This window comes from Cynocephalus volans, chromosome 8 (assembly GCF_027409185.1).
Source record: "Cynocephalus volans isolate mCynVol1 chromosome 8, mCynVol1.pri, whole genome shotgun sequence".
Classification (NCBI taxonomy): domain Eukaryota; kingdom Metazoa; phylum Chordata; class Mammalia; order Dermoptera; family Cynocephalidae; genus Cynocephalus; species Cynocephalus volans.
The window spans coordinates 74,788,773-74,806,068 of NC_084467.1; the positions used below are offsets into that span (position 1 = coordinate 74,788,773).

Sequence of the window (17,296 nt, forward strand, 5' to 3'; positions counted from 1 at the left end):
GAATTGGACTAAAGTCAGTTTAGTGAGAGTTCCAAGAACTAATTTACTTCTTAAACTCAGTCAAAAAGTAGCATTTAATTGACAGCTAGTTACCACAGGAGATGGGGAGAAAGAAAGAAAATTAAGGGCATGTTCTAGTCAAGTCACCTTACTCCAAATTTCCTAATAGGTTGAACCTAATAAATACTTTAAAATATAAGAGCACATATAGGATCTGAGTCCAGTCAGTAGAATGATCCACAAGCACAAGGCCAGTGACCAGTGTTGGTTCCAATTCTGGGCAAAAGGAAGAAGAGTCAGAATGGCAGCTGGCATCAGAGGCCCTTGCAGAAGGGGCCATGCTGATGCTGAGGCTGGTGTTTGGCCTAGTACATTGCAGCAAGCAGATGTGGGAGAGGGCTGGCAAAACATGGCATCAGAGGGCTTGGCAGTAAGCGTCAGGGATTCTCTTCTCCAAGGACTGGAGATCAACCTTGGCATCTTTCCAGGGGGATCCAGGCAGGAAAAGAGCAAAGGGGGTCAAGATGCCAGCCCAGTTAATGAAACCAGGGTACAACTTGAACATATAAAATGAGTAAGGGTAATGTGAGTGCAGGGCCAACAGCAGAAATGATAAAGCTGACCAACTGACCTATTGACCAAGGGGCCCTTTACTTCATCTGCTAATAGCCAGACTGCTCCCAAAGCTTGGAAGAGGGCCAAGACAGCTGGTGAGAATGATGGATTTAAAGTGCTGGTGCACAATAAATACATGATAAATGGTATTATTGCTATTGTTTACTGTGGGTGAAAGGATTAACTGGAAGATGGTGTGTCACACTGGAAAGGATCTATGAACCTAAAACTGGACTGAAGCACATAGAAATGCATGATTAGTGGGTGGAAGGCCACGCAGGTGGGGCTGAATCTCTGGAAAGCATGGTATCAGGGACAAATGGGAGGTGAAGTTGAGAGGCTGAGGAGAGGTGTAGTGGTACTGCAGAGAGAGGCAGACCCCCAGGTCCAGAAGTCAAAGCTGGCCAGGGGCAGGTTCCGATGGAGCTGGAGAACAGGCAGGATTCTAGTCTCCTTCAGCAGGGAGAGGGAGTATTCACAAGAACAAATCAGAGCTGTACAAACAGGAGCAACAGCATTGGGTAATCCACCAATTTCTCTTGAACATAGGTAACATTGGTCCCAAACCAAGAGCAGGCCTGAAGAGAGAAGGTTAAGGATCCAACAGCTTCCCTAAGCCATCCCAGAAGTTAAGAGACTTAGTTGTGGGGTTAAGGGAAGCCAGGCATATCATCCTAGATACAGGGACAAGGTCCAGGCATACTTCTACGTGCATCCCCACGTTCTCAACCAAAACTGAGGTTAACCAACTAAGACACACACAGAATTAGGGTAACATCTATTTCCAGAATAGTAACAATCTATGTCCCAACTTTCATGTACTTTTCACGTAATTTTCCTTTGACTGGCTACAAAGAGACTGAGCAAAAGTTAGTATGGTTGTAAGGATACAATCAACTCCTGTTTTTCATTCCAAAGCTCCAGGAAGATTTCCTTCCTGGAGCTGGGGCCATTCCTGGAGCTCCTGTTCAGACCCTTACTCAGCACACCCTCCTGTGCTTACCAGTTAAGGTCAAGGTTCTCCACAGGTTACCTAATTATTTAGAGAAGATCCCTGCCAACAAATATTAAGCTGGGAATAAACATGTGCTGCAGATAGTGCCAGTTCCTCTGAGAGGCTCTTGGATGGGGAAGATTTCTGAGCTAGCCTCACAGATGAAGGGCAGAGGGATGGGTAGCTGCAGAGCTGAAACCCTGTCTTCAGCAAAAGAAGCCTTTGTCTCTCAAGGGACAGCTGCCCCTTGGGGGCATCAACCCAGTGGGGGATATTTGTCTCACTAACCCAAATTCCCCAATGGCTGCCACAGCAGTTCATGCTTTCTCTGTGGTACTACTTAGTAACTACTTGACCTTAAGTAAGTCATTGTAACCTCTCTTCAATTTCCCTGTCTATAAAATGGGGGCACTGTACTGGTGAGATGAAGTAGGGTACACAAAGCAGCAAGCATAGAGCATGATAAATCGTAGTCATGTATCTGCTTGGAGCCCACCCAGCACCCAAATTCCCTTACAGGTGCATATTTTGACTATGATTAGTCTCTCCTGAGGTCTCTCATAACTAGAGGGCTTTCCTCAGGAGTCATACATGCCAACTAGGTCCTTAGCATGGGGCAAAAATCAGACACACTCAGTGTCCTTGCTAGGTCTGAGAGCCATCTCAGGCAGGCCAGAGCCGGTTCTAAGGCTTCTGTAGAGGACTAAGGGGCTGAGAACCCACCTTCAGATGTCGTGACAGAGCAGGCTGGAGCTCTCTACCTACAGAGGCAGAGTTTAATGTTCAGAGGCAGCCACTATGTAATATCCACATACCCACAGCCATGACCCTTACAGACTACTCACATTCATTTCTTCACTTAAACTTCAGCACAGAGTAGTATTATCTCCAGTTTACAGGTGGGAATCCCGAAGCCCACAGTGATCACCTGCTAACCTTCAGCCTCCCAGCTGTTAAGTGAGAGGTTTAAAGACTTCTAGTTCAGGTCCTGCTCAGTGCTAACCTACCTCTTCACTGCCTAGAGAAGGGTGTCTGGTAATGCATTAGACCAGTTATTTATCATTTAATCAACAAACATTTATTTCCTACTATTCCTTAAGAGGTCTCATCCAAAAGCTGGCACTAAGCCTTATGCAGGTGAGGCCTTTTAATTAATTTCTTGCAACTTTATGAGGCAAGTTGTCCTTTCCCTTCACAGTACTTGCCATTGTTTTTAAGACACATATATTTGTGATTATTTATTTTATGTTTATCTCCCCAATTAGACTATAGGTTTCATCAGGGCAGGCATCATATTTGTTTGTCAATTTTACATATAGTAGGCACTCAATAATAATTGCCTATTGAATGAATAAAAGTAGTGTTATCTTTTTTTTTTCTTTTATATGTGGAATATTTTTTAATTTTTATTATTAGCATATTCATTCTTACAAGTCACAATACAGTGTTACCCTTTTTTACAGGTGACAAAACTGTACCAAAAGGTTTTTGCCCAAGTTCACCTTGCTAATTAAGTGGTAGATCTGAATCTTTAGAGTTGACTGAAGCTTTCTAAGAGCCTCTTTCTATCAGGACTTCTCTCCAAGGGTTGTCAGAGCTTAGCTATTGTGCAAGGGACATGGGCCAAATCTAGTCAATCAGAGATATCATCCAGAATAGGCTGGTTATCTCCAGTCCGTAAGTAATAATGTTACTATTACCTTGATATACAATCGATAGCTCATCATAATAACAACGTTACCACTGTAATTATTTGTATAGAGCATCGCAGTATTCAGAAAACTTTCATCTTCAACATCCTTGGGAAGAGGCAGAAAGGTATTTTACAGGAAACTGAAATTTGTGAATTGCCCAAGGTGATGTAATTGAGAAGTGGAACCAAGACTCAATTCCAGGTGGAATTTCACTTTGCAACGTAAAAAGATTTTTAAAAGTACTTAAAAATGGAAAAACACATTTAACATGTAAAGATACTGAAAATGTGAATTCAAATCTAAACACATGATCAGTTCAAGATCAAATGGTAAGTTTAAAGGTAGAAATTCCCTAAGGATTTATTCACTTAGAAGATCAGAAGGATGAAGAGGAATTATAGAAATAGTATCTTCTGACTGAGTTGAGTATGATTTGCTCCTGAAAACATGAAGTGGAGAGGAGGCCAGTACCCACATTAAACCTGCCTTTAGGATGGCACAGGTGCTGGGACTAGTCCAGCAGCCAGCTGAGGCTCAAGCAGATGTCTCCAGTGGTCCTACCAACCTCCTGGCATATTTCAGGTGGAGTCAGCACAGGGGTCCAAAATACCAGAGCTGTGAATCCTAACTGCGGCAGAGTCTCAGTCTGTGCAGGCCATAGACAGCAAGGCCACAGTCCAAGAGATGGAGGTGTCCAGTTTGCAGGGAGAGAAAACAGCATAGCCTTAATCCTCAGGGGCTTGAATGATAGCCCTTTAGAAAAACAAAAAGGAGTTATCAGAAAGAGGAGGACTGATCACGGATGAAAGAGCTACTCTGTGCATGGTACCGCTCAGGACCTTACATGTAGTCATCATAACAAAGCTATAGGGTAATCAATACCACTCTGATATTTATATGAAAATCAATGATGAAAGTAAAGCCCAACTTGATCAAGGCCACACAGCTAATAAGCAGTGGAACTACAATTTGAATTTATAGCTGTCCTCTTCCAGTCTTCAGGGCACAAGGAACAGAGGAGAAAGCCACAGCTCAAGGAATGTCCCAGGAGTCAAGCAGTCTTCCTCCTGAGTTAGTTCAGAAGCATGTGTTTCTAGACACCTGGGTTGCCTGAGAGGTGTGCATGCTGTGGGTGACGATGATTGAGGTACCTGCACTGATCTGGCATTTTGAGTGATGATGGATCTGGGGAGTGGGGGTAGCTGAAGATGGATTGGCAGGTAGGTAGATCAGTGGGGAGCCGGGGAAAGCAGAAGCAGTGGAAATGAGACTGGGACCAACGGAGCATGAAAATGCACTGGGTTCCATGTGGCCCTTGTAATAAGTGAAGTGCTATCTAAACACCTGCCATCCTGGACTGAATATTACAACATCCCTAATTTGGTTTATAAGTGAACATATCACTTCTAAGGGTATGGAAATACTCTATGCCATTTATGCGAGGGAGTCCTTGATATTTGAAAATGCCTATTCACTGGGAAAAGCCCAAGACTTTCCACCTACACTGTTTACTTTTCTTCTCTTCCTCTCCATCTCCTGCATTTTGCTGCATTTAGAAGAGTGGCTTTACCTTCCAACCAGGTAATAAAAGGCCCAGTGTCTTGAGACCAAACTGCCCATTTACTCAATGGAAGTCAAGTGCCTCTGACACATGCCAAAATTCTATTTTTCCTGCAAACAGAAAAGAATGGCAACAAAAGCAAAAATGATAGTATTTAAGTTTTGTTTTGGTCTCTCCGATAAATAGATTTCAAGCCTCTTGACAATGACCCACAGTAAGAAATACACTTTACATTGTGACCTACAACACACAAAGGAACATATATATGTATGTGTATAAATGAAACAAAGGTTACATGAAACAATACTTGGCTGTATTATGGCTAATGCATACACTCAAATTTTCTTTTCTATTACAGTTCATTTACAAACAAACAAAAAAAACTGGAGTGACCCACTAGAATGACCTTATGATCCATTTATGAGTTGAAACTTGTAACTTGAAAATTACTATCCAGACCCGAGGACAAATCCATGGCGCTACAGAATGTCCCCTAAAAAATGAGGGTAAAGTAGTGTAGGGAAGCTCTAGAAGCTGCACATACTCTTTCTCCTCCATTGAGAGCTCCAGAAAAGCCCATCCCAAGGGTGAAATCAAGACTCAGGGAGGCCTGCATGGAGGTAAATCACAGGCTAAATGAGCCCAGTGAAAAAGCACAATTCATTAAAAAAAAAAAAAAAATCTCTTCTAGCTACAGTACCACTGAAATACTGTAACTCAAGAAGCCCTCTGAGCATTTTTGATGACCCACATTACCACCTGGCATTATTCACAAGGAAGGCATTGTTAGAAAACTGATTTTATCCAAACCTGATTCAGAATGTGTACAGTAAACTTGGTATGTGTGTATAAGCATTTTAAAAACAGGCCAAGGGACAGTGGCTGTTACATTAGCAGAATTTCCAGCCATTAGGCTGACCTAAGGGCAGGCGAGTGTTTCGGGGAGCGTGTATCGAATCATAATTGAGTCCTCAGCTGCACTGAGGCCAACGGGCTATATCTTTTATGTTTTTCTGCATTTACTTTCAAGAAAATGTTCTAACACATCCCTACTACTCCACCCCCCCACCAAGAAGCTTCTCTCTGGGGTCCAGTTTAGAGGCAATATTAATCCTCAGTTTCTTTGTAAACCACTCAGAGGCTTCGGTTATCCAACTCAGCGCTCACAAAGGAAAACGCAGACATGGACATGACAGTTGCATTACCCATTTTTTCTCATGTAATTACAGCTCCAAGTTGCATAATTCCAACCCCTTTTCATACAAACACACAATTTCTCCAGTCACAGCCACACACTGTTTGCCTCTATCATTAATGTCTCTTATGAAAATCTTCCAAGCTCTCTCTTTGGTAGGGGACAAAAGACCATGTGTGAGGGAGTGAGTACACTCCACTCTTAGTACTAGGCTGTTCAGCTGGGAAAAAGGGGCTATCACTGAAAATCAGATGCTCCGTATACCTGGAATCACAGACTAACTAACCCATCACTAAACATTCATATACACTTTGTCAGAATGAACCCCAACCTACATGTAAGTTGAAAGGTCTCATATGTAATGGGCACCATCACCAACTATTGCTGAAATGGGTTACTTGGAGGAGAAAATTAAAGTTCCTTTGGTCATTCTTATATAAGAGAATTAAGAATAAAATATTTCTTAATATTTGCAGAAATATTAAGAAAAAACTTAAAACCAGTGATTTTCAAGTCACTTGCAAGCCAGTAGGCAGTGAATTGAGAATAAAATGAAAATTATAATTATGTTTTAGCATGTTCAGTGTTTTGACACATACTGGGGGTTCTCTGAACAAAAAAAAAGTGTCTTGAGTTTCTATCCCCTCCAAGAGTGTCCCTGGTCAAATCCTGACCTTGGAACTCTGAGGCCTCATGCCAGTGTAGGTCTCAGCTTCCACCTGGACACTACTGGACTAGCAGGAAGTCACTGCTTTCTGCTGGGTGTAACCCCGGGAAACTCTTTAAAAAATGCAAAGGATGCAAGTTCATATGGAAAACTATGCTTTCCCATCTTAATCAATCTAACATTCCCTTAACTGGTTTAAAATATGTCTCCAAAGAAGGAGAGATAGAATCAGCTTCTAGCAAGTGGTGAAGTTGACCATCTTCCTCCTCTTCTTGTTCCCTAATCACATCTACCAGCCACACAGAATTAGGGGCACAATACCAGTTTGCTGAATAGACAAGGGTCTAAACAGCCTGGAAACCATTACTGTAAGGAGTCAACCCAAGTGAGTGGAAGTCAAAAGTGACTTGACATGCATAGGAAACAATGCTGCGATGTAGCCATGATTTCCAGAAGCCAGCTGGAGGCATGGTCCTCCAGAATTTCTATAAAGAGGCTGAGTGGGGCAATGTGGTTGAAAGGGGATGCAGTGAAGTTTCACATTTTGTTACCATGACCGAGATTAAGAACAGTGTTTTATTTACCTATTCAGTACACACACAAACATGAATGTATACAAATGAAACAAGTTTCATGAAACAATACTTACCCTTACTATGTTGCAGTAGGCTCTGATATTTTCTACTGATTCTATTGCAATAAAAATAAAAGATCTGGTCATGACCCACTAAATTGATTTCATGACCCACTAGTGGGTGGAGAGCAGCAATCAGGGGGGAAAAGGTGCAATAAGCCTCGTCTTGAAGCTGTGCTCTATTCATAGTTAAACTGTTCATACATTTGGGGTGGCTTGGGAAGAAGTAGAGATTAGCGAGGCCTAAAGCCTTAGAGATATTAAATTTGAGAATAACATACATAAAAATGAAGAAAGCAGTGATTTTTGACCAGGGTCCCTCTACCTCCCAGCTCTGTATTTTTCAGAGAAAGGGGAGATAGAAAACCAGGGCCCCTGTTGGAAGACTAAGATGGCATATAAAAGTTAGAAAAATAACAAAAGCAAAAGCAAAAGCAAAAATGGTTTGGGAACTTCAGAATAAAGTACTAGATTTAAATTTATCCACATAAAACTCTTGAACTGGAAAATGTGATTACATCATAAATGGCCTAAAATATGACCTAAAGTCAAACTCTAGTTACAATATTCTTTCTTCCTGAAGTGATGATTCCCTTATGACTCAAAAATAAAGAGAATAAAATGGACATGTTTTTCTTCTATTATTTTGTAACTGCACCAAGATTAATTTACTAATTTCAGCTGTTTTAATCATTTCAGGCTAAAAATGTCTAGGTTTACCACAAGCATATCTCCACATTTAAAAAAATAATTAGATCCACATCTTACTGGGCTAACAACCTTAATGTGTATACAGCTAGCTACAGAAAGGTTACATTTAAATGGGTTTCTTTCACTTGTTTGCCTTTACTTAGAAAAGTAACTTTATGCAGTTTTAAAAGATAAAAGTTAAAATTTGGAAAACAAAACTAGAAGTCTAGCGTCAGGAATGGATAGCAGCACATATACACAGAGGGTTTATAAGAAAGAATTACCATGGGTAAGTCAAGACTTACTAGTTATAACAGAAGACACACTTACAGCATGTACCTTGTGATTATTTGCTCTGCATTTCTTTGGCCATCGATTCACATTTACCACAGAAACATCAACTGACAGACACGAATGAAAATGATGTGTGATGGTAGAAATTATGTGGGTCTAGGGATCTTATGCTATTTCAATGGCTTTTATTCAAAGTCTTCTTATGGGAAAAATTACTTATCAAATGTGCTATAAATGGCTAAGTAAGCAGAGCTTTTGAAATAGATTGAGCAATTTAACTTCATCTCATAATGGATTATCATTAGCGATGCATGAGTTTGTATGATTGGTTAATTAAGCAGAACAAGTATAATGTCTTGGGTTGAATAAAATCCAGCATTTTTTATTCTTCAAACCCCAACCCCATCTCACAAATGAAAGTTGTCATCTCCCCATCCATTTCTCCCCATCACCTTATCCCTTTCCCACCCTACACTTTCTACCCCAACACAACCTGAATTCCAAAAGAAAAGACCAACACCTTCAAGCTGGAAAGCATGTTGGATATTAATATCTCTGCAAAAATCAAAACCAGCATCTCCTGACCCCCAGGACAGTGTGTGATTCCCCACCGTGCTGCCTGCTATAGCATGTGCAAAGTTTAACCCATGATTATAGATGCACACTCAGTTTAGGCTGCACCTGATTTATATTAGTGTGAGATTCCATGCTGAATACTGTCAAGATGGAGAGATTTATGAATGAAAACACATTTCAACAGCAAATAGGAATTTTTTCTTAGTTGCCATTAACAAAATGGTTGATTTTACACACAAGTATATGTTATGTTTATATATAATAATTGATGTTAAACATAACCATAGAGGATGCCAGGTTGCCTGATACATCCTAATATGGCAAATTATGGGCCAAAGGGGGAAAAATGATCACCCAGCAAAGGATACACTGATAACATTTACAGAACCAAAAAAACGTCCCTTGCCAGAATCTAAATGGTAACCAGAAGAAATGAGTCTCAGACTTGAAGTGGACTTCAGTCCACTCGAGAGTGGTCTACATTGTTCCCAAACTGTGCTAGTCAGGAATCCTGGAAGAGGTGCCAGACCATTATGGAGCAAGTGGGTAAGAGAGAAGAGGGAAGTACACTTAGAAATGGGGTATGCAAGGCAGCCAAATCCTTTATGCCCAAAACAAAAAACACAGTTATGGACGTGGTTCTCTTGCTGAACTTAGAGTCAGGGGTCTGAAATCTCAAGATACCTGAGAGGGCATAGATGGCCTTTTTCCAATCCTGCATCTTTCCCAACACTAATGAAATTAATTTTCACTGGACTATCACTCCCATCCTACCTCATCATGCTCTCTATAACTGGAAAGCTACCCCTGTCTGCCTTCTCCTGGTTAATTCTTACTCAATAATCACTCCTGGTGTGGGTCAGACACACCTGGAACTTCCACAGAACCAGACAGAGCTCTGTCATAAAACCTGTATCCCTGTTCTTCTAGTGTCTGCCACTAGTCTGCTTCCCTAGTTGGACGGTGACGTCCTCAGGGTCAGCAGAGGTGCCAAATCCATCCACATCTCCCCAGCATCAAACATTGGATCTGGCACATAACGGACAGTTGCTGAATGCACAAACATCTATGAGTGATGCAACTGTTGTCCCTTCACTTTAAAAAGCAGAGCCATTTTTAATGAAATCATGGCACTAACTACTGCCAAATGAAAATTAGAAAACAAATATTTCTAAAGCAAAATAAGAACAGAAGAATCAGGCAAAAATATTTTTAATGAAGGCAAAGGTTTATTTACTTACACATACTCAAATCAAGCAATGTACTGATGTATACATCTTCACCAGAATGATAACTTACCCCTATAAGCCCATCCAGCTGCAAAAGCAGTTTAAATGTTATATTGCCTTTATTTTGCTAACCTAAACTAAATCAAATTCTTGTCCACATTAATCTGTTAGGCAAGATTAAACCAATCTGTAATATTTTGGATTTTTATCTTTGTACTCTACTGGTTTCTCTTGTCATACTTGCTTGGATGATCTAGACATTTAGAAACAAGATTCTAAAATCTGGTGATTTATTACTTTCTGTGTGACTCTACTGCTCCTTGAGCACTCAGCTTAAGGAAAACAATGTATATTATTAAATTATTTGACAATGACAAAGTGAACTGGGATGGCATTACATGCACACATTTTTTAATGGGATTTGTTGTTTGAACTCAGTCCTGCTTGTCCAATTGGATAAAAAATGCCTGTTTATGAAATGAGCCTGAGGACTCTGACAGATTCAGTACCTAATATTAGTTTAGGGAAAGTAGATGGAAGCTAACTTCAAAGGTCAGGGAAGCATTTTGATGGAATATCAGGGGATTCAGCTATGGCAAATAAACATTCACCAACCACCTGGGGTGAACAACGCACTGTATTCTGTATAAGATATAAATGAAAGCTTTCTCCCTTCCATCAAGGTTTTCATCATTTTATCTTTAATTATGACACCCCTTGATAAAGGGGAATGAACACTATCACATACCCAGATCTCTAGTCAGAAACAAGGATTTCTGAAGCAGTTACAGATTTTAATAGCAAAGGCCCATAAAATAAATAAAAACCAGCGTTCACTTTTAAAACATGCATCTACAAAGTTATATTGAGAGTTATAAGATGCCACGAATAATTTACTTATGACACAAAAGCAGTAGAAAGTAAATATGTTTGTCAAAGTCTTAATTAGATTTTTCTGTGCTTGTGTTTGTATTAATGGATGGATACCTACCATTACGATCATAAAACTAATTTTGAAGAAATCCGAGCTTAATGAGAATTCAAATGGATGCAAAAGCAATTTTCCAGCATATCTGAATTACAAGGGATCCAGCCCTGCCTTCTTAGTCTTATAATGATTCTCTAATGATTCTAAGAATCTGCAGAAAGCTCACTTTCAGCTAATAGTATCTAATAGAAGTCACTCCCTACTCATCATTTCGTTCATTATTTTCAAGGCTTTCAAGATCAACTGTACAGGAATAGATTACATTATTGGATGCATCCCAGTCTCTGAGACACACCAGTTTCTAAACATTATTACCAAGGCCATGTAGAAGATTTGAGAAAGAAACATCCTGAAAAGAAGCAGTTGTTCTAACCAGTTGGAGGTGACGATTTATCAAGAACCGTTAATCTGCTGCTACGTGAAGAGCCTCCAGCATGATCATTTTCCATCTTGGTGAGAGTCAGAGTAATTCTAATTATGGTTGAGCAGTTTTCTCACCTAAAGTTAAACAGAAGTTTGAAGGAATGTGTGCACTTAAAAAAAGCAATCATCAACGCTGTTGGTAAATAAGACACAATTACACAGACTGTGCCTAGGCAATTTAGGGGTTTATGTAAATGAATGAATTATTATTTTTTAACTAAAATGAAAACAACCTATACTCATTTATGAGAGAGGGTAAGTAAAATGATTTACTTATTTAATAACCAATTTACATCGCATATTGTTAATGTGTAAAATGAGACTCGGGTAGTTATTCTATATCATTTAATGATCTGTTAGGATTAACCACAACTGGCAACAAGCACTTCAAGCAAAAATGACCTTCACATTTTTATGAAAACCTCGCTTCTGCAACTTATTACTTGTGTATGACAAGTTACTTATCCTTGGTTACCTGAGCCTCAGTTTCCTTACCTTTTAAATAGGGCTAATAATAATATCATCTTTTAGGATTCACACACCCAAAACTTGGTATTTGTTAGCTACTGCTATTGGACATGATCTTGATGTTACCTAGCCTCGGGGATCAACATAATTATGTTTTCTCCTAACCAGAGAATAAAACCCAGGACCAAAAAACATAGGTCTTAATAGTTAAGTGCCCTAATAGAAGAGTAACGTCTACTCAAATATATATTGCCTACCCCTTCCATTTATATCCTGATTCTCTCACTTGATGACTAATTTTACTTTTGGGATTTATTACCTTGTGCTAAACATCGCACATTGACCTAAAGAGGTCCCTAAAATGCATATGCTCAAGGAAAGAATAAAGAATAATTCTCACTGTGAGAATGCATTTGTGTGATTTTTCTCCTAGACAAAATGATCCCACATACCAACTTGGTATCTGGGAAAGGATAAAATTGCTCTTAAAGAGGGGTAAAAGGGCACAGGATATATTTCACAATTTTGCGTAAGTAAGCTTTGGTAGTTAATCATTTATTAGGTACTAAAAACCTTCTGGGAGCAAACTCAAGAAAATGGTATTAGTAGTTGCCACTAAGGAGGAGAACTGGATGGCCAGGTGCAGGAGTGGGGGTGGGACAAGTCTTACTTTCACTGTACATCCTGTTGTACTTTTCGAATTTGTTATATACGCATGTATTATCTATACAAAAATTTTCATTTTTTTTTTTAATTCAATACTCACACCCAGTCATTTGTCCTACTTCAGCTTTTAGATCATTTGTTTACAGGACTTTGACATTTAGAAGTTGACTTTTTTCCCCTAAAAAGTAAGTTGGATTCATTTAAAATATCATAGCCTTTTCAAGGCTGATTTGTCTTCAAAGTATAAAACATATTAAAAGACTCATATTCCTGAAAATACAGAGTTATTAGACAATTAACATTATTTATTCACTTTCTGTATATACAATGTCCTTCACTAAAACAAACTTCCTGCACACAGGGCTTATGTTTTATTAATCTTTGGAGGCCCCACTGAGGCAACCACAGGAGTACTTTCTTGAATTAGGCTCTCAGTCCTTTCTTCCTAGGAAGAAAAGTCATTAAATGTAACATGATGTTTTGATTAAGAAGGAACTTCTCAAGAGTTTTATAAAAACAAACAGAAAAACAACAAGAGACAGAGACAGGGAAAGAGAGAGAGAGACAATTAGAAAACCACAACTCATAATAAAACTTTTGGGACTCTACTGATTGGGAATACTTGCAAAACACCAAATATGTCAAAAGGAGGGAGAACTAAGGTTAACCTAAAATCATGGAGACATGTGTTTAACAGAATATTTGCTGCATGACTATTGTGTGCAAGGCCCTGGGGATATAATGTTGAATAATGCAGACATAATCCCTTCCCTGACAGTTTATATAACAGTGGGAGATACAGAAAGGTAAACAGGCAATTATCATATGATAAATATAAAAGCAAGTATAGAGGGTTTTAGGAGCTCCTAAAAGTAGAACCAATCCGATGCTTGTATGGTGATATCTATCTAACACAATGGTTGGGACTAGAGCTTTGGAGTCCTGAAACCTGAGTTCAAATCCTAGTCTCACTAGTTCCACTCTATAACCTTGGCCAATTTATTTATTCTCTCTAAGCCACAGTTTCATCAACTCTAAAATAAGAATAATGATAGTACTGAGCTCAAGGAATTCATGTGAATGTTAATGAAATGCACGTCACAAATCTGGCACAGTGTGTGGCGAACAATAACCATCCAATAAATATTAGCTAATAATATTGATAACAGTAAGCTGAGAACTGAAGCACGAGTAGGAACAGACAGCCAGGTAAAAAAGGAAGAAAGGAAGGAGGAAGAGTGTTCCGGACAAAGAAAAAATGTGTATCCAGAAAAGCAATCATATAGTAAGCTTGAGTGAAAGAACCTGGCTTGAGCCAAGGGTTGGGAGGTACTTGGGTTAGGGTCAGAGATGAGCGGAAGCTGGAAAGGGAAGCAGAGCCCAGGTCAGTGGGTTTATCTAAACTCAGTGGGGGGGTCCCTCAAGAATTTCAGTCAGAGGAGAGACAGATTTGAGTTTTTAAAAGACCATCTTGCTACAGCATGGGAATGGAATGGAAAGTGAGGACACTGGAGGCAAGGAAATCAGTGTTGAAAATTTTAAAACAATTCCTTGGCTGCTGTGGATTTTCAGTTAGGAAGACAGGCATCGCATGGAAAAAAAAATGTAATAATCCAAAGAGGGCCTTGAAGTAACTATCAGTTTGTCTGTATTTGCTAATTAGCATTTCATTTATTCATTCACTCAAAAAGCATTATACCTACCAAAACAATGAGATGGTGCTGTGAGAGATTTCGAGAGCATTACCCTGCATAGCCCTGAGATTCAGAAGTATCCCATCCGACACCAACTGCCCTTATCCTTCTCCCTGAGTGGAAGGCCCATTATCCTGGTGACCCAGATTATGTGCAATGGCAAAGGCATTTTGGGGAGCGATCACACACCAGCAGAAGACCCACGATGGGAGGCAGTGTCACAGAGCACACTGGATGGAACTAAGGCCTGAGGATGAATCCCATTCACCCTGGGAAGGAGAAACATCACTAAGTACATCAGTGTATAGCTGACGTCTTATTCAAGGAGTAAGTCTTCCATGACCCATTGATAAGTGAATAATAGTCAACACTGATTAAATATCCTGTCCTGTGAATTTCAGATAGATCAATAAATTTATTACAAAGACTTTGAGAAGTAGTTGTTACTATGCCCACCTCATTGGTGAGAAAACTGAGGCAAAAAAACCATATCCCTGAGGTCACAGAATTAGGAATGTTGGAACTAAGACCCAGTCTAATGTTCTTATCCACTACACTATATGACTTCTGGCAGTGGGCCACCCGGCTGATATCAGAATGAAGCCATTTTAAAATGTATGCCTCAATACTTGGGCTGGGAAGAAAGATCACTGTTCACTTAGGTTTTACTATAGGAGTAAACTGAAATGAATAAATATGGTGATGGTCTCTGAGAGGAAACTGGACTACTTTACTCTTTTAAGTTCAAACCACAGCTCTGCCATGTCTAGAACACATTAGAAAGTATTCAGATTGGGTTACATACTTTTTTAGTTTACAACAGAGTAGGGGATCTCACAGACTCAAAGATGGAGAGACGTGGCAAAGGAGATAAAAGGGCTAAGAGAATGAGACCTGTTACTCTTTTGGTTTTCTGCTCATGTAGGGTGAAAAAAAGCTGATTATCTCAGTAAAAAACAAATGGAATATACTTATTCTCTCAGACCATGCAGGATTTCATCAACCAAGTAATGGAGCACCTGTAGAATATGCATATTTTAATCATAAGCTCTATGAGGCATTTCCAATGTGAAATGAATAAAGACAAAATAGAAAAAAAAATGTTCCCTAAACCTCCAGATATGAAAGAAACCACAAGCTTCTTACATTGCCACTGGAATGCCAATAGAAACGGAGAGTCTTGAGCCTGGGCTCTCAACTCCCAGTGAGAATCATCCCAGGCCAGATGGCATTTTAAAATCTAACCTCACTCTATTTGTCTCTCCCCACTAACCTACATTGTGTTTAAAGCAATCACAGTTATTTTCACAAGCTGCAATATTTTAAAGTAGTCACTATCCCTTAAGAACACAAAAAGCTCTCTTGATTGTGGAGTTAAAAAAAATACAGAGAATAAAAATTATGGAATTTATGAAACAACCGTTTCCGATTAAACAAACACCCCACAGACAGTTGAGCTTTTCAAACCTAGCCCATTCATGCAAACATTGAGCACAGCTCACCAACAAAACACTCCCCTTATATGCATTCACTTGCCAGTCCCGTTCTTCCGGGACTCACTCGCCACCATTGAAAAGTAACTCGGGACGTCCCACGTCTGTGGCACCGACACCTCGTTCATTCATCCAGACCGCCCTGCTCTGAGCGCTAGGCAGAAAGACTTGGGGGCTTCAGTGTCACCGACCGGAGCTGCCCCCCCTGGAGGGGCACCCAGCCTCCACCCGCCCGCCTGGAGGGACACCTCTCCCGGCCACGGCTCCGTGAGAAACACTGGGTTGCACTGTCTTCTCTAATGTTTAATTTTTACAAATAAAAATGCTTGTGAAATGGATTTCCCAGCCCACCCACCTGCACGAGTCCAAACCACTCAAATCGGGTCGTCTCGAACGCTCCCGACAGCAGAGAGGTGTGAACTTCACTCTCTCTGACTCTCTCTCACTCACACTCCCCTTCGCCCCACCAGGGGAAGTTGTGAACTAGCCCGGGGGCCAATTCCGCGATTCAGCGGCAGCTCAGCCGCGGGCGGCGGGGGTGGGGAGGGCCGGCCGCGCGCCCCGGCCGCGCCCCTGGCGTCGTGGGGCGGGCAGTTACCTCCTTCCTCCGGCTCGGCGCCCCGGGCCGGGTGATGAGGGCCGTCTCCTCGCACACCACGGCCACGTCCTCCACGAACACGCAGTCCGGGAGGCTCTCGTCGGCCGGCAGCTGCACCACCTGCAGCCCCAGCTTGCTGCCCAGCACGCCCACGTAGAGCTGGTACTGCCGCTCGGCGCGGGCGAAATCCACCTCCTCGCCCTTGGCGCGCCTCAGCGCGTGCTGGCCGAAAGACTCGGGCAGCGCCCGCACCACGGCGTGGGTGGCCCGGCCGAAGGCGGCGGGGTGGCCGAGCCCGGCCATGGCTCAGGGAGGCGATGGGGCGGCGGCGGGGTGGGGGGCGGCGGCCGGGTCCTCCCGAGGGCAGCGCGCGCCGAGCTTGCGAGCGCCCGGCGGCTCCCCTTGGCAGCGGATGAATGTGGTGCAGAAGGAGCCCGGCTCGCGCCCGGAGCCCTGCCCGCGCGACTGAGCATGCCCAGAGCTCCGGGCGCCGGCCCGCGCGCCCACTCCCGCGCTCCCGGTTTTCGCGGCAGCCCAGGCGGGACTTGAGGTGGCGTGTGGCGACGAGAGCCGCACGAGGAGCAGGGCAGGGGGAGGTGGCCGAGGCAGCGGTGAGGGCGGGAGGTGTGCGCGGGCGGGGGGACCCTGCCGAAAAGTCACCCCAGCCGGACGGGACGGGACCGATGTGCCGCCGCAGGTGCACACCTCACATTGCCCCACACTGGACTTGGAGAGCGGGCACTGGTCTGGACAGAGCGACTGCAGGGCTTCTTGATAGGAGGCGAGGGATGGGATGATTCTTTGGTCGATAAGTATG

General features: G+C 41.9%; 1 protein-coding gene across 1 annotated transcript in view; it reads right to left on the reverse strand.

Annotated features, from left to right (window-relative positions):
* Nucleotides 1-16,782, reverse strand: part of DDAH1 (dimethylarginine dimethylaminohydrolase 1) — a 150,428-nt gene extending 133,646 nt beyond the window's left edge. Inside the window, exon 1 of the mRNA XM_063106780.1 lies at nt 16,480-16,782. Within this exon, the coding sequence (XP_062962850.1) occupies nt 16,480-16,782 (303 nt within the window). The remainder of the gene's footprint in view (nt 1-16,479) is intronic.
* Nucleotides 16,783-17,296: the final 514 nt, after the last annotated feature.